The following is a 20,925-nucleotide window of genomic DNA, read 5'->3' as shown; positions in this document are numbered from 1 at the left end:
TTTCAGAGTGTCCTGGAAACCTTAGTTGTCACCATTGGATTTTGACAATACTGCAGAAAATTAGTACATTACACATTACAAAGGGGACTTGTGTAGGAACAAAATGTTCTGCAATCCCCACCGTTGGATTTTGACACAAGATCATATTCTGTACAGAGTATAGCTCAGCAAAGTTCTCTAATTCTGCAATCTAAAAATGTTTCATCATCAGATATGCATGTTTGTATGGGGCATGCCCTATCACAAAATTGAATATACAATGAGATGTGAACTAATGACAAATGACCTATTAGGCATTATATATGCCAAGTTTGTTTTGGGGTTAGTATGTCTAAGCTGAGAACTTTAGCAGCACGAAACGGCTCTCTATCTACTGTCCTTGGGGACTACATCTGTATCACTTTTCTCGACGTTTTCTTCGTTGACAGGAAAACAATTGTTGGAATCAATGTCACTGTACAGCACAGTTTCATCTTCTAGATCTTCAAAATGGCTTTCACCATCATGAGTCAACTGATCAGTATCTGTGAAGGCAAAACTTTCATCATTTCCATCTTTCTGGTCCATACTCCATATTTCATCTTCATCAGGGATTGGTTCTTTTGCCATAACCAAATCCCCTACTCTTACCTAATCAAAAGATTTTTCCCACAGTTAGTATAATTTAACGATAAACCCAAACATCAATCCTCATACAGCTAGGTGGCAACCATAATTCCAATGGTATATATCTAACTAAAGATGGGTGCACTTCTCAAATAAGCTCGCTCTATTTTGACTGGATTAGTAGAAAGACTTATAGATAGTTGTTATTTGCAAATCTAAGAAAGCTCATAATTAACCTTTTAGTTAAGAATACTACTAAACGAAGCGGACATGTCTATGTATTACTACCTCCAATGGCTTCATAACTTTATCTTGGTCATCAGTTTTACCAAGTGCTTCTTGGGCTTGTAGCTCCATAGAATCTCGGACCAGTTGGCTCAGAAAAGATACATCATCAGACATTACACCAAGCCCTTTCAACAATTTGGAGCCAAGCTGTAAACTTGTCTGCAAGGATATATGGATTGTCATAATAATCCTTATTTATTCATAAGACAAATCACAAGAGGAAGGATTAGATTACCTCTGCACTTTCAAGAATAGCATCTGTTGCACCCACTTTCTTCAGATTTAATAAATGATTTACATCCTTAGCTCGAGCATATATTGGAATCTACAAAATCAATTACAATGAGAGTAATTGGTGCAAATGGCTGTGTGATTCTTAAAGAAGATTTCTACAGGTTCAACAGATATAACACTTGTTATAAATGATTTCCAACTGGTTGAAAAAGTCAGGATCGCCATTGCTTTGTAAAATTCATTGTTTTATACGAGTCTGGTAAGAAGAGGGTGAAATCCACTCATCACTGCCTATCAAAACTATAAGAGTCTGTTTCAACCAGATAAGTCGAGATTTATGCTCTCTATTGTATGAGCTTCTGTGAGAGAAAGGATATAATACCGCAGGGAAGGCAAGTCGAATCCTTTGAACAGCCTCGAGCGTCTTTTCTTTCCCTGCATACATGACCATGACAGCTTTTGGGGACGTTATACCAGCAGATTGTAGAACTGTTGGACGGGATCCATCACCATAGAGAACAGGAAAACCAAGTTTTCTAGAAGTCTGTTCAAGTGATACCAAAAAACTTTAACACGCCTGCTTTGGATACCCTTTTTGATCATGAAGAAGAGAAGCGAAGAATGAAAGAATGAGCAATAGTTAATCTATCAATTATTGTGTGTACCTTCACAACAGAAGGGTCTAGATCAAAAGCAACAAAAGGGCATCCTTCCCCATCTTGTCCTGAAACTAGTGGAGCAGATAAGAAATTGGCAAGGACCTGTATGGCAATGGCTGAAAACGTTGAGAATGAAGACCCATAAAGATCTTGCAACAGTAATTAATAAAATGAATTCAGTACCTGACCCATTTGCCCAAATCCAACAATAACAATTGGTTCACTAGCATTGAAGTCAACCTTTTGAGCTGCTTTCTGAGATAATCATCACAATCAAGAATTAAAAATAAATCAAAAATCTTCATAATTCATATTTTGTTATACGCACACACATGTATATAAAGAGAGAGATATAGTTGATGCTTGCTTGAGCACTTAGAGATTCTCGTTAAAAACTACCATCTGTCCCATCCATACCTATTAGTTGAATTTCTTAATAGTTATCAGTCTCTCCAATCTAACTCAAGGTCCAGACATCATTACCAATATATAAGTAATTGAAATATAGAATAGAAGCATTGGTGATAACAATTAATGATGAAGTTTTGAGTTTTGACAGCTCCTAGCATCTTAGGTACTATCCAAAAATAACAGTATTTCATCCACTGAAGAAATGCTCAAGGTAAAAGAATAGCAACTCAGATTTCAATCATCAAAGATGTTACATGAGAATATGATGATAGAGAGAGGGGGGAGGGGGGCAAAGAAAACCCTTGTCACTGCTAACTTATTTCTCCTTATCTAGTATTTTCTGTACAAATTTAGCTTAAGAAAAAGAGACTTACGTCCCCATCATCAGTGGAATCATCAATAAGAGTAGCAGCTTTTCGTCCAATTTCATTGAGTAAGGGAGTCAGAGCCATGGACAGCACAACAACAATTATAAGAAGTTTGTTCAACTCAAGTGGTAGCACTCCAAGCCTCCAAGTGAAGAGAAACGAAAAAGCATCAATATGAAGCTAAAAATATGAATACATAATATATGCACCAATCATAGAATATAGAAGCACAAGAAACCTGTTTGCTAATGAAAAGACGACAAATCCAAATTCACCACCCTGGGAGAGAAGGAACCCAATCCTAATGCTCTCTTGTAGGGTAAGTCCAACACGGGGACCTATTGCTGTTATAATAAGTGTCTTGATAACAATCAGACCTGCCAGGAGTGAAAGAACATTTGGCCATTCCCGGAAAAGAAGCTGCAATGGATAACCATTTTATCAGAGAAGACTCGTCATTTTGAGCTTAGTCAAAGTAAATATGGTTTTTTCCTGAATAGGTACATTTTGACCTTTTTTACTCATTTAGTATCCTTACTGCAGAACATGTCTAAGACTCTAAGAGTACTTTATTTCCTCTTTTATTTTATTTATTTATTTATTTTTGATAAGTAAATAATCATGTTATTTGTACTTGGAGAAGGGAAAATGGTATGACCTTTTTTTAAGGTGAAAATTGCAAAATTCAGAAGGTAGAGATACCTCCGTATCAATAGACGTTCCTGTAGTAACAAAAAATAGCCCAAGAAGTAATCCTCTAAATGGCCTTATATCAGCTTCGATCTGAGTGCGAAAGTTTGTTTCTGCTAAGAGAGCCCCAGCCAGGAATGCTCCAAGCTGCATGTTAGGACAAATACAAGTATCTCATTAACACTGTCATATTCATTGCATCCACTAATTCCAGAACAGAATTTCTAACCGTATCGCTGAAGCCTAACTGCTGGGTTAAAAGTGATGTTCCAGCAACTGTCAAAAGGCAAAGGGCAACAAATGCTTCTGAACTTCTAGCTTCTGCAACAACCTAAGATAAAGCATTTTTTTTCATCAAAACATAAAGAAACCTTTATTGCTTTGTTTAATGAAAAAAAAAAAAAGGAAATGTGTTTCCAACTTTCTTTAGCACCTCGAAAACTCGCCTCAAAATGTATTTTCCACTGAGAGAGAGCAAACCAAGTCCCCCTAAAGCCTTCAAACTTTCTTGAGCAAGCATTGGCCAAATGCTTTCTTGAACCAAATTCTGCACTCAGCATTCCAAAACAACTAAAAACAATGATGCTAAATTGCTAATGATAAAATAATAGTATGACCCACTATCAATACAAGAGATAATCTGTAATTTTATTTAACATGAAAAGAAAAGATTTAAGTCTAGTAGCATAACTAACAAGAATGAAGCTTCAATACATCATAATGGTTCAGCAATGTGATGTGCAAGGATGATTTGGTACAGCACTGATTATGCTGCAATTACTTTATGTTCGGAACATTTAAAGCTTACCTGACTCTCTAGCACTGGTAGCACTACCAGCAGAGGTACAACAGCTATGTCCTGAAAATGTTTAGCAGGAGCAATCAGAAAATATTAACTTAACATCTAAGTTAATTTGTAAGGGGGGAGGTTGTATTGGTTGTAAACTGAAAACGGCACCTGAAGTAGAAGTATCCCTAAAGTAGCTGATCCAAATCTAGTTGGAAGCTCACCCCTCTCTGCAAGAATCTATAAAAATGCTTAAGTAAGCGCATGATGAGCAGATATCTAGAGATTATCTCATATAAACTCTACAATATTTGATGATTTACAGAAAGATTTTTTTTTTTTTGGTTCACTGTTTACAGCCCTTAAAAACCGAAGATCTGGATAGCCCATATTCAAGTCATTTAAGGTCCAAACCTGCAGAACAAAAGCTGAAGAAGACAATGACAGAGCAGCACCAATTACAACAGCCTCATCAACGCTTCTGATGTTGACCTACAGTGCAGGATAAGTCACAAATGAAGCAGTGACAAATATTTTTATGGGTGTGTATTATCATGTGTTTTTCACCCATCAAGGTGTTAACCACTGCCTAAAACAACTTTTTTTAAGAGCTTCGGCCAAGGAGTGAGGAATAAAATTATCCATAGAAGCTCTTATGATCAAAGCCAGAGATGCATGTATACAATCAGAAAAAGGAACTGAGGGAGAGGAGAGATGAAAGTTCCTAACCAGATCAGGTCTCGAGTGAAAGAGAAATTCCAAAATCCTGGTCCCAATGGCAGCATTAGGTGGAAGTTCAAACGCAGAGAAGGCAAGAGTTGACAATAAAACCTTCATTAACACAACACAACGAAATTAGGCCATGCATTACTTGAGAAATATTCTCAACATAGAACTCATCGCTTGAAGGCTTCCTTTGCCATATCTTTTGTGATATTACTGCATAATCAGAAATGAGTAGTTCTTAAAGGACCAAGTGAAATGTATAGCTGAAAGACTCAGAATCTTCCATTTTCTGTTGTCATTATAACATGGTGCAAAATCCATGCTTTCAACAAAAAAGCTGGCATGTTCTTAGTTTATCACACTTGAGACATTTCTTTTCCTTCTCAATTTCTCATACATAACAATCTACTCTAAGATGAATTCAGATGCTTTCTACCATGCTGATACTAAAACCATTTATCTAAGGGATGTGGAAACCCTGTTGCGAGTTCACCAACCTAAATTTGGCCAGTATGCTAAATATCCCACCCAACTTGATAAGATTTGCAAAACTAAGCAAATCTGACCTGTATAACCAAACTCAAAAAATGAAAATCCAACATTTCAGGTAGTATAGGCAATGAGCCAACGAGTTTAACATCTTGAGCCAGCAGCATGAGTAGACAGATTCCAAGACAAGCGAATATTTAATATTATTTCTTTCACATGTATTTTAAAGCCTATTCAAGTAGAAGAATGTTGAGAAGGTGTTAAATAGGATACCTGAGTCAATCCCATCCCAAATGCAAACTTCGCTAGAGCTTTCAACCGTGCAAGTGAAAGCTCCAAACCCATCTCAAACAGCTGCAAATTAACACATCTTCAAGGTATTATTGAATGTCCAATATTTTGGGCAAACCATTTCCTTATGGAACTGGGACATATGATATACAGTAAATAAACCACAATTAATTAGTAAGTGTCACAAGAAATAGTAACTAAAGAAGGTGCAGACATTACTACTATACTGAGAGGCTACCTACAACATCAGCTCACAAAGAATGATAGAATCATGTTTTGTTGCAAGGCTAGGCACAAAACTAGTTGCAACAAGAGGGAAAAGCAAGTTTGAACTTCAATAATCAAACTTACCAAAAAGAGAATTCCCCATTCAGACAGCACTTTAACATCCATGAGATTTCTGATGAGGCCAAACTGATTGAGCACTACTCCCGCAAAGAAGAATCCAAGTATCTGAAACAGTTAGATGAATATAATCTTTCGTATTATAGAGTTCAGTAAACAGGAATAAAATCCAAAAGTGAAATCAACTCACAGGACTGGCTCTGATAGTTCTGAAGGCAGGAACAACTAATACAGTCACGGCTAAGAATGTCAAAGTATCCATCCCTAGGTCATTGATGACATCAACAGCAGTTGCAACATCAACTGATGCGTACATTTGAAGTCTGTACCTTTGAGATGGCACATTCTTGAAGAAGAAAAATCTTTTCCCATTGAAAGTAGGTGTGGTTTTGCATCCATCATTTGTTATAAAAGAATGGCTAGTCTTCTGATACACAGAGAGTGGTGATAAATGTTGCACTCTATTATAACAAAACAAGGATTTTGAATAATGCCGACAAAAACGATGTGCAGCAAAACTAGCCGAAAGTGTGCTTGCTTGAGTAACAACACATCCCTGGAACAAAAATTAAACATTTAATTATTTCCAGAACATTACTGTCTCCAACCATAAGACTGTAGTTTGTGATATGTATGTTTTGGGAATCCATAACAATGTTTTAAAAAAAAACCATTAAGGCAGCAAACTGTTTGTTGGTCATATTTTAACTGCAACAACTTCATTTTTGGGGGGTATATAAGTATATTGCATCCATTACAAAGACATTATTGTACATACTAAAATGCACAATAAAACAAAGCTGACTGCAGTTTCAGCTGTCATGACAATAAAAGAAGTAGTAGTACTGTTCAATTCAAGCCTATTCCACAGCACAAAACATGAAAACAACACTTTTATAGACTATCCTAGGATGTCTACTTTCCCAGGTTAGCTCATAAGAAGCTCAATTTGAACCACAAGTGCAATAAGGGTATGTAATCCCATCAATGTCTTGAATTGAAGGTAACTGAAATAACAAAGCTTGAAGTAAAAGTCTTTATGAACAGAACACAACTATGACTTCCATTAACCAGATTGTGGAATGCCAGAAACAATTCTGAGCTCATTTCTTCCCATTTTATCTTTAACATTCCCCAAATGTCAGCTTAGTAAACAAATTAAAAGAAAAAAGCCCACAAATTTCAGAGCTTTAAATCAATGGCAGCTTTACCTTGGGACCATGAGAGTAGGCAACCAAATCCAACATAGTTTACTTCCAAGAACCTTGGGAACTTTACTGGGTGGTAATCTGAGAATCCGAAAACAATGAAAAACATGAACCAAATGTAAGCAGCCACTAGTGGGCAGAATTTTGAGGCTTGATATTCTTGTCCGTTTTGTAGTTTATTTTAATGGTGGGGTTTTCTCCTGCGGAATCAAAACAGGGATAAAGAAGAGGTCTACAAGGCGCCACAAGTGTATAAAATTGTGACTGGGAAGAAAACGCAGAAGATGAAACGCAAAATTTGGTCATTTGTATTATTGTATACTTTCATGGTGTGCTGTAGATGTGACTGTGAAGGTACACAAAATCCTCATCATGCCTACATGGCAGATTGGTCACGTTTTTCTACTATTTTTTCTTTTTATATTTTTCCTCTAAAAATTGTGACTGGGAAGAGCTCAAATATGTTGACTTTTATACTTATCACATTATCTATTTATCTTTAATTAATTTATGCATCGTTAACAAAAAAAACATATAGTCGAGTTTCTAATTTGTGATTATTAAGTTAATAGTTTGACTGTTCATTACTACGTACGTAATATTAGTTTTCATTCAAAGTTTAGTACTTTAAATAAACAAATTCGATGAAATTTTAAGTATAATTTAACCTAATAAATCTAATTCAACGAATCTTGTTAGAACGATTCATATTAATGCACTGTGAGTGAAACTGTCAACTTAACACAATAGGATAGGTATCATATTGCGACAAAAACTTGATAGTTATATTTAATTGGATGCTTAATATTTAAAGATAGCACTAATATAAATAGTAAGTTTTCACAGTGTACCAATATACAAATATTAATTGCTTGTGCTACTACTATATTACTTCGTATTATATAGACAATTAATTGTTGATAGTGAGGGGGAGAAGTAGATGTACGCGATATTCTAGCGGTCACCAGCGATGTAGTTCACCAGTGGCGAGGGAGTAGCCAGTGGTGGTACAAGAATCGGTGATGGCTTGGGTGGTGACAATAAGAGGTAGAGTTATAAGAAGAATGAAAGTGAGGAAAGTAGGAAATGAAAATACTAAATTAACCTTGCTAAATCCAAACTAGTAACGGGTAATTCATGTGTGACATTAATAATTAATATAGTTGTGAGGGGTATAAATTATAAAATTTCTTATAATCTAATATCTTGAATAAATTAAACTCGTAAAAAATTACCAAGTCACATTTACAATGAAATAATAACTAAAGGATTGATTTGGTACAACATATATTTTAGGGATAAAAAATTGACAAATACCCCTCCCAAAACTTAGCTAATTGTACACAAAATCCTCATCATGCCTTAACCAAGTCATAATTTTTTTTTTTATCAGGACAAATATAAAGAAGGTAAAGCTATGGTGCCCGCCAAGCGTTATCGCCTGTCCGGCCTTTAGTATCACTTCATAAACAGACGTAATCCGCACGCATCAGCAGCTTCTCCAGGAGCAAAGTGATCGATTTATACACATCCTCTCCTCTTCTCGACGAATTTTATGCCGATTTTGGGTATTTTGCTGAAACCCTTTCCACCCTTTCGTTCTCCGTAATGCCTGTTGTATTCTTTTTTTACATTTGTTCCTTTCTTCCATACGAGGTCTTTGATTTCATTTCATGCTATTTAGTTATTACTCTATTTTATTTTATATCCTTAGAAGAAAATGCCTTAATTCTATTAAATTTTTTGAAAAGACATGAAATTTATTCCCCAAAATTAGGTGTAGTGGCGTGAGCGTGCTGCTTATTGATTTGTATTTAAATAATAATTAAAAAAATCCGTCGTTCTGTTTTGCCCGTGTACTTCATGATGCGCATGCCGTGCTTGGTTTCTCTTACAGTTTGGAAGGGACCAAAGAAGAGTGGACATTGAAATGATATGTACTAGGTTGATGACTTTACGTATGATTTTTGTGTTAAAGTTCATAAGTCTTAACTTTTGCTGTGTATTAGAAGATAAAGTTCTTAACTTTTGCTCTGTATTAGAAGTTGCATGCTTTTGTGAACAGAGGAACCCTAGATAGAGAATGTGGCACTTCTGTATCTTGCTTTATTGGGGCAGTCACGGTTAGTTATTTGCTGGAGCCTTGATTTTTGTAAGCATGTATGTCTGAAGATATGGTGCAAATTTCATGCAGTTGTTGGATTGTTAATTTGTTAGCACTTCTATATCTTGCTTTGTTGGGGCAGTTGCAGTTAGCTATTTGCTGGCGCCATGAATTTTTAGTTGTGGGTATAGGTCGGTTTAGGAGCCGTGGATAGAGAATGTAGCACTTCTGTATCTTGCTTTGTTGGGGCAGTTGCAGTTTGTTATTTGCTGGCACCATGAATTTTTAGCTGTGGGTATAGGTTGGTTTTTGTAAGCATGGTCTGAAGATATGGTGCAACTTTCATGCAGTTGTTGGATTGTTAGAGCAGTGAACTATGAGATTCATAGGAGTTATCACCCTCTCTAGCGTATTAAGCTCACCATTCTCTCCCCAATTAGAATCAAAATCTTGATTTCCTGGTTTCATAGAGTAACCCAACTGTGTCTCTTGCCCTTTCTTTTATCTACAACATTGTCAACTGTCAATTTTTGGTGGATTTTATCTGGTTTCTTTATTCTTGTGAATCTTGCTTCAATTCTTCAAAAGAACTGAGAATAGTCTAAGGGAGTTCTATGCCACTTTTTCAGGTACACAATGGAGCTAGTTAAAGTGAAAGATGCATTTGAGCGAGCTGTTAAGAAGCAAAAGTTGTCTATTTCTAAATCCGAAGAAGTGATTGATCAGGTTGGGCAAGAAATTGAGCAGGCACTTGCACATATCCAATCAAGCCATGATCCTGGCTCATGTATTGATTCTAAGGTTATCCTTGCTGACCTTAAAACTAAGCTTAATGCTCTTACCCCACATGAGAAGTTGGAGGGGCCACAAAAGGAGCTAAACGGAAACTTAAGCAAGTACCAAAAGGTCCTTGAGAAGGTATTTATACCTGATCTATCAAAGGCTTACAGAAATGTTGATTTTGATGTCCACACTTTGAATGAGGTCATAGTCAATCATTTGTACAATGAAGGTCAGTTTGACATCGCAGACTGCCTGGTAAGCGAGGCTGGTAAGCCAGAGGTTACTGCCCTAAGGTTGCAATTTATAGAGATGCATCGAATACTTGAGGCCATGAAATCTCGGAACCTTGAGCCTGCTCTTAGTTGGGTTTGTGCAAATCGTGAAAGATTAGATTCAGGTTCATCTCTTGAGTTAAAACTCCGCGGGCTACAATATTTGAATATCTTGCAGAATAGGAGCCAACAAGATGCACTCTGCTATGCAAGAACTTATCTAGCCCCCCTCGCTTCTCCTCACATGACTGAGGTACAGAAACTCATGGGTTGCTTAGTATGGGCTGGAAAACTGGAGAAATCCCCTTATTCTGAGCTGATTTCTCCAACACACTGGGAAAAGCTTGCCGTGGAGCTGAACCATGAATTCTGCGCTTTGCTGGGACAGTCTCGTAAGAGCCCATTAAGCGTGGCAATAGCTGCCGGTGTTGATGGACTGCCTACTCTACTAAAATTGGCACACGTTATGGCTGCAAAGAAGCAGGAGTGGCAATCTATGAAGCAGCTACCAGTGCCAGTGGAATTAGGCAAGGAATTCCAGTTTCATTCGGTTTTCGTCTGTCCAGTGAGCAGGGATCAGGGGAATGAAGAGAATCCTCCCATGTTGTTGCCTTGTGGACATGTCCTGTGTAAGCAGTCTATTCATAAATTGTCAAAGAACAGCACACGGGCCTTCAAGTGCCCCTATTGCCCCTTTGATGCTACAGTTTCACAGTGCAAGCAACTCTATTTTTGATGTTTGTAAAACCATTTCTCTTTACACAGATCTGTTTGATGAAATCTTCACTGCTTTAGCATTTTTACTTGAAATAGAAAGTGTGTTAATGTGTACAGAGGTTTTCTTTAATTTACAAGGTCATGTTTGGTTTCTCATATGAGCTTTTCCCTGTTAAATCCATGCATTGTGACTAGAAAATGACATTTTCAATCCCTTAGTTATACGTTAAAGTAATGTTTTTAGTCCTGCTTAGGAGTTTTTGCCTAATGTTTACTATCTGAATGTGCGTTTTGGGTGAAACTACTACCTGATAATCTGAATGTGCACTTTGTGTGAAGTCGCTATGGTGTTTGCTGCACACGTGTCCTAAACAAGACACGTTGAGAGCTGAAACCAGGCCACTACCTCGTAGCGCAGCCAACATCACGCGTTAAGCAATGGTCGACGAAACAACGTTTGAAAATGTAGTATGAACTGCTGATGAAAAAGCAGATAAAGCTATGGCTTTTCTAGATATTTCTTCCTTACATAACACTGTTACCTAATATTCTTCTTCTTCCTCCTCCAATCTAATCCAGGGAAGGGGACATTCCATTCCGGCCTGTTCTTTCCTCAGAATCCGATTCCCTCTCCCTCTCCTTTCACTATATATATACACAAAGCCATCCACTTGAAGAATTCATTCTTCTTCTTCTTATCATTCTCGATTGATCTGTTCGTGTTTCAGACATGAGCGCTCCTCCCAAGTACGCTTACCCATATCCTCCTCAAGGTACATACATACTAACATACTGCTTACTATATATACCTTCTTAGCTTGAATTTCAGTTTTAGCTAGCTATAGCTAGCTGTGATAGATCATGATCTGAATGATAACAAATATTGTTTGAATTGAATCTGCAGGCTATTACCAGGGACCGCCGGTGATGCCGCCGCCTCAATACGCTGCTCCGCCGCCAAAGAGAAACCGGGGGTTTCTAGAGGGATTGTAAGTACTGTTTTGTATCATTTGATAAATCATTATTTCACAAATAATATTTCATTCGTCATAATATTTTGTTGTGTTTGTGTTGTGATTGCAGACTTGCAGCTTTGTGTTGCTGTTGCCTCATAGATGAATGCTGTTGTGATCCCTCCATCGTCTTCGTCACCTAAGAATTAACACTAGCTTAGTATTTTACTATACATCTTCATGTAATACACAGAATTAATATACTTAAACACTAAGTACATCTGTATGTATTTAAATTTAAATAAATAATTACATTCATATTTATAAACTCGATCTGATCTGCAGTAGACGACATTTATTTTGTTTGGGTTATTGTTTGATTCTTCGTGTGTAATAAAGTTTGATTCTTTCAGTTGTGGAATATGGTTTGATGTAATTCAATGGCTTTGGCTTTTGTAGTGGTTTGGGAATATATTCTTTGTTCAACATCATATATAAATAATAAAATATATTACTCACCTAACAAATCAACCAAATTAAGTTTAAGTATTGATTTGATAACTGCAATTGTATTGTTTTAGGTGAGACCTCATCATCTCTTATATTTATTTATTAACGAGGTAAACCCCACTCCTCACTATGTGAGTATGTGGGTAAAGCCCTCGCCCTGTGACCCTAGCCGGCAAAGAGCCACAAGGAGGTAAATCAGCCTAGGTTACCCATAGCTGACCGGCACAAACTCAAGGGCTTGAGGTTCGAACCCACGATATGAGCCACATAGTATCATCTCTTATATGAGACTATGAGAGTGCAACTATATGAGACTAGTGCAACTTAGTGTCACTCGATCATAATGTCTTGGCGGATTGTCTGTATATGCAAATTATTGCATGGACCATGGTCCACATAGCTGTGTGGACCAAAAATAAAAAGTACATTATTTTTGTACTGAAGGTACATTATTTTTGTACTGTAAGTACATTATTTACTATCAAATAATGTACCCTAAAATAATGTACCTACACTACAAAAATAATGTACCTTCAGTATAAAAATAATGTACTTTTTATTTTTGATCCACACAGCTGTGTGGACCATGGTCCATGCAATAATGATTGGTCTAATATGTGTATTATAATTTGGATTAGAGTTTATAACATGTGTGATTGATCTAGTTCATGATATAAGTTGTGCACCAAAACAAATTGGGCTTGGATATACTAAAGCAAGCCCAACTATTCTAGGAGTCGAATAGTAATAGACAAATTTTGGGCTTGTTGGGCGTCAAATGATAGGCCCATTGGGCTGATAATAGTGAATACAAATCTTTGATGAAAAATGGTGTGGAGGAAAATGGAAATATTTTAATCGTTAAGGGCTTAATGCCAACAAAGGGGATCTTGCATGTCACAACAGTTTTGTTTAACGACAGAAACGTGCGTTTGGCTTCTCCTTCCGTCCACGTCACCTGCCTCATTGGGCCCCACCCTCTTCTTCCAGTAATAAAAACCCTAAAATTCCAAATCTCCAAATTACCTCCGAAATCCCACGTCTCTCCACGTGTAATACGGGATGAATCTGGACCGTCCGTGCCAGATGTTGCGGTCAGCACCACAGATGGCGAGGGAACCAACTCTGACCGTCCGATCAGGGCTCGCAACTGCATCGACGGCTTCCAAGCTGCCCGTAATTTACCCGGTCAGATCTCGTCGCCTTTAAGAGGCGACGTCTTCATCTCTCATTACTCGCTCAATCCCTTCCAGAGTTGAAACCCTAACCTCCTACTCCCACAGCCCCCTTCGTTTGTTTCACTTATACGTATATATATATATGTCCATTGCCGGCCGGCGGACGGAGGTTTTGTCTTATTCCGGCGAGCGCGTGACATTCCCGATATATTTAATTCATGTTTTCTGCACAACCTGAAATCTATCGGTTCGGCCTCGAATTCGCCGGAATTCAGCGATTCTGCTGCAATTCATGGCGTCCGCAGCATTAGCTAGTCGTAATGAACTAAGTTGGGCTCAATCCTGTGCTGCTGGTGGTGGATTCATGGGGAAAACCCCTAACTCTCGTCCTCATTTGAAACCTAGCGCTAATTCTAACCCAAAGAAGAAACAGAAATATTTGCATCACGGAGTTAACGGCCGTCAGAACGATGATTTGCCTGCGGTTAAGCAAACGGCTTCGGACGATGCGTATTCCTTCAATCAGCCGCCTAAGGAATCGAATGGCCTCAATTTTGGGAGCTACTTAACCTACAACGTCAATTCGTACTCGAAAGCAGAGCTCAGCGAGCTTCGGAAGCGGCTTGGTGCGGAGCTCGAACAGATTCGGAACCTCAGAGATCGAATTGAGTCGGGTCATTTCAGCACCAGCACTACTAATCCGAGACCCTACGGAAAGTCTAAGAAAATGCCGGGGAATAAAGAGCAGATATCTGTTGGATCTGACAGCGATCCGAGGAGGTTTTCAAATAAGAATGCTGGTGTTGTTTGCGGTGGTATCGGTGTTATCGATATGGAGAATATGATGAAGGATTGCAGGCAGATATTGACGAAGCTAATGAAGCATAAAAGTGGCTGGATTTTTAAGTCGCCTGTAGATGCAGCCGCCCTGGGTCTTCATGATTATCACCAGATTATCAAGAGGCCAATGGATTTGGGGACTGTGAAATCCAATATGGGAAAAAATTGGTATCCGAGCCCGGTTGAATTTGCTGCTGATGTGAGGCTGACTTTCAATAATGCGTTGCTGTACAACCCAAAAACGGATCAAGTTCATGGATGGGCTGGCCTTCTTCTGGCTAGATTTGAGGAGTTATTTAAACCGATCCAAGATAAACTCGTTAAAGTCGAGAATGAAAGAAAGGACATTTTGGGCGTTGATGAGTTCCATGGCAGTCATTGGAATCACATTTCGACTCCTGAGATTGCTAAGAAGCCAAAGCCTAGTCCAATCCCCCAGGTCCCCAAGAAGCAAGAAATCTTGCATAGTCAATCGAGTGCTTCAACACCATCAGTTCCGCCACCTCCGTCCAATCCTCCTTTGCGTAAGCAATCCCCAATTCCGGCCCCTTCTCCTATGACAGCACCAACTGCGAAGCCTATTTCAGTGAGAGGAGGAACAACAGGGAAACAGCCGAAGCCAAGGGCTAAAGATCCCAACAAGAGGGAGATGAGTATGGAGGAAAAGCATAAACTTGGAGTTGGTTTGCAGAGTTTGCCTCAAGAGAAGATGCCCCAGTTGGTGCAGATTATAAGAAAGAGGAACGAGCACTTAGCACAAGATGATGATGAGATTGAGCTGGACATTGAAGCTTTGGACACCGAGACACTTTGGGAGCTTGATCGCTTTGTAACCAATTGGAAAAAGATGGTTAGCAAAACAAAAAGGCAAGCTTTGATCGGTAATTTGACAGCTCCAACTGCTGCTCCAACTACCTCTAATACTGAGGTTGACGAGGTAACCACACATAAATTAGGCATTTTTTTCTACTGTCTTCATATTCTTGATAAGCACCTGTTTGAAATGTTTTCTATGTTTTGAGGTTTCAAAAAAAAAAAAAGAAACCTTGCTCCATTTGCTTTATTATTCCTTAAAAAAGTTGTGCATCATTTGTTTATCTTGAACTGTAGTGGCTTACATCAATTTGGCTTGCAGGATGCTGTCTTTGAGAATAATGATTCTACACAGAAGCCTAAAAGGATTGAAGTTGGGGATGAAGATGTTGACATTGATGATGATATGCCTGCAGCTAGCTTTCCCCCTGTTGAAATCGAGAAGGATGAAGCTGCTGGCCGAGAGCCTGATAACTGCAGTAGTAGCTCCAGTAGCTCTGGTAGCTCAGGCAGTGATTCCTCTTCTTCTAGTGGTATATGTCCTTCGGAGAGCAGTTTTGATGATAATTTATTCATGCTTGGTATTAATTCTGTTGGGGGAAATTGTTTGACAGGATGTGTAATGTTCATGGAATATAGGTTCTGATTCAGGGAGTTCTTCAGGAAGTGATTCAGATGCTGATGATGCACAGTCTTGACACTTATTTATCTGGAGTTGCAGAGGCTTTGGGCATCATGTTTGCATCCTCTATGGTGTTTCCTCTCTATGTATGTGTTATATATCAAGGTAGCTATAACTGTAATGAATTCATGTTACTTTCCATTTGTATTTTTATAGAGTGAACTGATGTGTGATTGAACTTTATCTCAGGGGGATATTTTCCAGATTGATAACTACTGTGGAACTTGCTTGGTGGGATGCAATGTTGAAAGATACATGCCTTGGATAGCACTTTGCAGGAGCAGCCAAAAGTGAAGCTCTGGTATTGAGAAGGCTATACTTTTCAGTGGGAGGTTTAGATAGCTGAGATTGCCAATACCCTTTCATTTCCTATTCAATTCTTTCATATTCTTGTTTGGGAAGTGTTGTTTTGGGAGTTTGTTTCATGTTGGAAAATTCACCACGAATCAGACCATTTGCGCAGTTTCCCTTCTAAGCTGTCAGATGGTTGTATGGTTTCTGGGCATGAATTTGGTGGGTGTCTCCATCCTTTATAGAACAGTTGGGAGATGTCCGAATTCTGGTGGTTGGCTGTCATCCAAGTTTAGGTTCTGAATTTAGATATAATATTCTGTTGTATACAAGGTGCTAGGACGTCTGTATCAAATAGATTTTCTTGTACCTTAGCTACGGATATTCTTTTCACCTTTTTGAGTTTTGACAGGCATATATGCCTTTGTGAAACTGTGTTTAATGCAAGTCAATCCTATCTCGTATAAATTAAGGAGGCTTCTTTTGCACTGAATTTCAAGTCTACGCATGCACCTGACATTCTGACAGCGTAAGCGTAACAACAGATGGATTTACGGCAATTTTTATTGCTTGACCCCATTTCGTTTTGCAACCTGTGGGGTTTTGATTATTGGTTTTTTCTGACTTGACGACGATATCGATATACAAATAATAATAAGCAAAGGCACCATTTATTCATAAGGTAAAGATTATCTCAATCAAATCCCATGTAGTTCTCAAAAAATTTTCAGTCTCCTACAAAGTCTGTCAGGATGCAAGAGCCCTGGTGTTTCTGAAGTGTAGATACAAAATGCTTGAAAATTGAAGTGCTGATAACAGAGGATTGGAACCTCTCATTTTCTAAAGGGAAGATGATCAAATACTTTTTATCTCATTACTTGAAAAAAAAAAAAACTAGTTCAATTTTGGGACTAACATTTTCTACTTCTTGACTTCCTCGTAATCGGCCTCAGGAGCCTGCTCGCCACCTTGAGCACCACCGGAGGCAGCACCGCCAGACCCACCAGACATGTGCTCGCCGATCTTTGAAACAGCTTTGTTTGCTGCATCAAGCTTGGATTTGATGTCATCAATGTTTTCACCAGCCATGGCTGTTCTCAAGTCTGACACAGCTGATTCAATTTCTGAAATGATCTCCTTGGGAACCTTGTCTTTGTATTCATTCACACTCTTCTCAATACTGTAGATAGTAGTGTCTGCATTGTTCTTTAGATCGATCAAAGCCTTCCTTTCTTGATCTTTCTGGGAATGGATCTCAGCTTCCTGCACCATCTTCTCAATTTCACTTTCTGAGAGTCCTCCAGATGATCGGATGGTGATTTGCTGTTCTTTGGCAGTAGCCTTGTCCTTAGCTGAAACTGTGACAATACCGTTGGCATCAATGTCGAATGTCACTTCTATCTGAGGCATGCCTCTTGGAGCAGGGGGAATACCCACAAGCTCAAATTCGCCAAGGAGCTTGTTATCAGATGCCATTTCACGTTCACCCTGGAGTACTTTAATACCAACCTGTGTTTGGTTGTCAGCAGCTGTAGAGAACACCTGAAAAGTTGCAAAGCGGCAAGTAATCAGATGTCACAACTAGTATAGTCATTTCCCAAACAACACTTTTCTCCCAAATAAATAACAATCTTACCTGGCTTTTCTTTGTGGGAATGGTAGTATTCCTGTTGATCAACCTAGTGAAGATACCTCCTAATGTCTCAATACCAAGAGACAATGGAGTGACATCCAGGAGAAGCAACTCTTTCACATCTCCACGAAGAATGCCACCTTGAATTGCAGCTCCCATTGCAACTGCCTCATCAGGATTCACCCCCTTGCTTGGGGTCTTTCCAAATATCTCAGATACCACCTCCTGCACCTTTGGAACACGGGTCATGCCACCAACAAGTAGAACCTCATCCACTTCCTTGGTAGATATTCCTGCATCTTTCAAACAATTCTTGCATGGATTCTTAGTCCTCTCAATCAAATCATTAACCAAAGCCTCAAATTTTGATCTGGTCAATGTGATATTAAGATGCTTTGCTCCCGATGCATCAGCAGTGATAAATGGCAAATTGATTTCGGTTTGAGATGTTGATGAAAGCTCTATTTTAGCTTTCTCAGCAGCCTCACGAAGCCTTTGCAGGGCAAGTCTGTCTTTTGAAAGATCAATGTTCTCCGTTCTTTTAAACTCATTGACCAAGAAATCCAACAAAGCATTGTCAAAGTCCTCTCCTCCCAAAAAGGTGTCACCGTTAGTTGCTTTGACCTGTCATGAAAGCAAATGATAAACCAAGTTTAGAAGCTAACATAATGTTAAACACACCCAACAGTGCTAAACAACTTTACATACCTCAAAAACACCATTTGAAATCTCCAGAATGGAAATATCAAAGGTTCCACCACCAAGATCAAAAACTGCAACAAGACCTTCTTTATTGTTCATACCATAAGAAAGTGCAGCAGCAGTGGGCTCATTAATAATCCTTTCTACATCAAGACCAGCAATTCGCCCAGCATCCTTTGTTGCCTGCCTTTGGGCATCATTAAAATAAGCTGGAACAGTGATCACAGCCTTTGTTACAGTCTTTCCCAGATAAGATTCTGCAGTTTCCTTCATTTTTGTTAGAACAAAGGCTCCAATTTGACTTGGAGAATATTGTTGTCCATTCGCTTCCACCCAAGCATCTCCATTGGGGGCTCTCACAATTTTGAATGGAACCATCTTCATTTCCTTCTGTGTCTGGGGATCATCAAAGCGTCTACCAATTAGACGTTTGGTCCCAAAGAGAGTGTTTGTGGGATTTGTGACAGCCTGACGTTTGGCTGGTGTACCAACAAGTAATTCTCCTTTCTGGTTAAAAGCAACTACAGAAGGTGTGGTCCGAGCTCCTTCAGAATTTTCAATCACTTTAGGAGTCTGCAAAAGATTTAAGCATCAGGGCCTGTAAACTGTTAAAAAGAAAAACAACAACAACCAAAAAGAAGTCTGGCTTCTCAAGTGAACAAAAACAAGTTTATTAATTCCAGCATACCTTGCCCTCCATGACAGCAACACAGGAGTTCGTGGTACCCAAGTCAATGCCTATAATATCATTTCCAGCTGGTTTTGAGCTGCAACAAAATGAAAAACTTCAGATCAGAAATGAAAACAAAACTTCCAAAATCAAAGACTTCTGGATGTGAAATAAAAATACCTAAATGGTCTGGCCAGACTAGCCCATCTAGCACTTCCGATTGAGGGATTAGTGTTGGCAGCAAACTGCACATTCCATGTTGAATACACATTTAGTTCGAACAAAGCTAAATACAACAGAGACAATTGATAATTTAATAGAGTCATACTAGATGCAATCGATTTTTGGATATGCGACAGCTCAAACTTGTATATTCCATCTAGCTAACTAGGCAAATAATCTAGACTTGCATTAAACAACAAGGATTTACAACATAACACTAGACCAAAGAGCTAACTCTCAGGAGCATAAATTCAAAACAAAACAAAAATTCAAAGCTATTCCTAGAAACCTGGAACTCAACCAGACAATACTACCTTGACGTACATCCATACTGAATCCAACAAGGAAGAAATGAACAATACGCAGAAATGATCGAAGAGAATACAGGCGAAGAACTTACGGCCTTGTAGGCAGAGAGAGAGGAGGTAGCAAGGTCACGGCGACGGAGAGATCTGAGCAAGACGGCGGTCGCCATTGGATCAGTGATGCGGCGTTTGCTCCTTCGGCTTAGCTCCGGAGGTTTCTGTTGCTTAGGGTTTAGGGTTTTACAGAGAGCGCTGAGTGAAATGCGTCGAGGCGGCGAGTAGATCTTTCTAGGGGGGGGGAGGAGGGATAGAGAGAGTGTATATATATGACGTGTGGTATTGCTGGGTCAGAACGTTCTAGATTATTGCCTTCCACATTTTTCTTTACATTTTTTAATTATCTGCTATTTTGTTTAGTCAAAATACAGCATTTTTTTTTAGAATAAGGGTCAAATAAGCCACTGAACTACACAGGAAATTGCAATTAGGTCATTGAACTAAAAAACAATGCAAGTGGGTTCCTGAACTACACAAATCCATGCAAATTAACCCAAAATGACTTATTTGACTTGATCTTCCGGTTACCAACTTTAAAAATAATATTTTAAAATAATTTTAAATAAAATACTTAATTAAAATTAAATTTAAAATTTAAAATTAAAAAAGGACCCAATTGACTTGTTCATGTTTGTTGTTTTTTTTTAATTTTAATTAATTTATTTATTTAAAATTATTTTAAAATATTATTTTTAAGTTGGTAACCCGAATATCAAGTCAACAAGTCACTTTGGATTAATTTGCATGAATTTGTGTAGTTCAAGGACCCAATTGCATTGTTTTTGAGTTTGATGGCCTAATTGCAGTTTCGTGTGTAGTTCGGTGGCCTATTTGACCCTTATTCCTTTTTTTATTAAATGGAGAAGAAACCATAGTCACACTAGAAAAATAATGTTCTATATTATTGCATTCTAGTGTGCATTAAATAAATTATACAAAAGTAATTAATAAATTATATTAAAAAAATAGTATGGCTCGTTCAAACAAAAAATGTTGTTAATAATAAAAATATTCAGACTAATTATTAATCTCATATATATTATAGTAATATTTTTAAGGACCAATATTATACTTCATCTGTCCCATTTTAT

The 20,925-nt window shown here is 38.3% G+C and overlaps 4 protein-coding genes and 1 long non-coding RNA gene across 12 annotated transcripts; 3 read left to right on the top strand and 2 right to left on the bottom strand.

Moving 5' to 3' along the window:
- Window positions 1-10: 10 nt before the first annotated feature.
- Window positions 11-7,385, bottom strand: LOC116032576 (K(+) efflux antiporter 3, chloroplastic). Its single transcript, XM_031275211.1, has 19 exons — window positions 7,106-7,385; window positions 6,085-6,450; window positions 5,901-6,002; window positions 5,532-5,612; window positions 4,773-4,874; window positions 4,458-4,535; window positions 4,215-4,283; window positions 4,065-4,115; window positions 3,690-3,803; window positions 3,486-3,587; window positions 3,269-3,403; window positions 2,805-2,986; window positions 2,573-2,708; window positions 1,971-2,042; window positions 1,794-1,889; window positions 1,511-1,672; window positions 1,130-1,219; window positions 895-1,053; window positions 11-630 (listed from the first exon to the last, which is right to left on the bottom strand). Exons 1-19 carry the CDS (start codon window positions 7,139-7,141, stop codon window positions 367-369), a joined length of 2,397 nt encoding a protein of 798 aa, XP_031131071.1. The 5' UTR covers window positions 7,142-7,385; the 3' UTR covers window positions 11-366.
- Window positions 7,386-8,498: 1,113 nt separating this feature from the next.
- Window positions 8,499-11,134, top strand: LOC116032543 (protein RMD5 homolog). 5 transcript variants are annotated; one of them, XM_031275153.1, is made up of 2 exons: window positions 8,499-8,670; window positions 9,836-11,134. In XM_031275153.1, exon 2 carries the CDS (start codon window positions 9,843-9,845, stop codon window positions 10,995-10,997), a length of 1,155 nt encoding a protein of 384 aa, XP_031131013.1. In that variant the 5' UTR covers window positions 8,499-8,670; window positions 9,836-9,842; the 3' UTR covers window positions 10,998-11,134. The 5 variants fall into 5 exon arrangements, with proteins under 5 accessions (XP_031131013.1, XP_031131015.1, XP_031131011.1 ...); XM_031275155.1 differs by lacking the exon at window positions 8,499-8,670 and adding an exon at window positions 8,734-8,758; XM_031275151.1 differs by lacking the exon at window positions 8,499-8,670 and adding an exon at window positions 8,765-9,046.
- A 338-nt stretch (window positions 11,135-11,472) lies between these two features.
- Window positions 11,473-12,401, top strand: LOC116032544. Its single transcript, XR_004100763.1, has 3 exons — window positions 11,473-11,751; window positions 11,883-11,967; window positions 12,062-12,401. It is a non-coding gene; the product is annotated as an uncharacterized LOC116032544 (long non-coding RNA).
- Window positions 12,402-13,671: 1,270 nt separating this feature from the next.
- LOC116032617 (transcription factor GTE7-like) lies at window positions 13,672-16,738 on the top strand. Of its 4 annotated transcripts, none has more exons than XM_031275276.1 (4): window positions 13,672-15,396; window positions 15,595-15,805; window positions 15,912-16,040; window positions 16,144-16,738. In XM_031275276.1, the coding sequence occupies exons 1-3, from the start codon at window positions 13,912-13,914 to the stop codon at window positions 15,968-15,970; spliced, it is 1,755 nt and encodes a 584-aa protein (XP_031131136.1). In that variant the 5' UTR covers window positions 13,672-13,911; the 3' UTR covers window positions 15,971-16,040; window positions 16,144-16,738. The 4 variants fall into 4 exon arrangements, with proteins under 4 accessions (XP_031131136.1, XP_031131135.1, XP_031131138.1 ...); XM_031275275.1 differs by having other exon boundaries at window positions 15,912-16,059; XM_031275278.1 differs by having other exon boundaries at window positions 15,887-16,040.
- A 162-nt stretch (window positions 16,739-16,900) lies between these two features.
- Window positions 16,901-20,079, bottom strand: LOC116032616 (heat shock 70 kDa protein, mitochondrial). The gene is made up of 6 exons (XM_031275274.1): window positions 19,873-20,079; window positions 19,431-19,495; window positions 19,269-19,347; window positions 18,587-19,153; window positions 17,882-18,502; window positions 16,901-17,787 (listed from the first exon to the last, which is right to left on the bottom strand). Exons 1-6 carry the CDS (start codon window positions 19,945-19,947, stop codon window positions 17,167-17,169), a joined length of 2,028 nt encoding a protein of 675 aa, XP_031131134.1. The 5' UTR covers window positions 19,948-20,079; the 3' UTR covers window positions 16,901-17,166.
- Window positions 20,080-20,925: the final 846 nt, after the last annotated feature.

The sequence above is a fragment of the Ipomoea triloba genome, chromosome 10 (genome assembly GCF_003576645.1).
Source record: "Ipomoea triloba cultivar NCNSP0323 chromosome 10, ASM357664v1".
NCBI classification, from domain to species: Eukaryota; Viridiplantae; Streptophyta; class Magnoliopsida; order Solanales; family Convolvulaceae; genus Ipomoea; species Ipomoea triloba.
The sequence above is the reverse complement of the archived record's forward strand: the minus strand, read 5'-3'. Positions and strand labels throughout refer to the sequence as shown.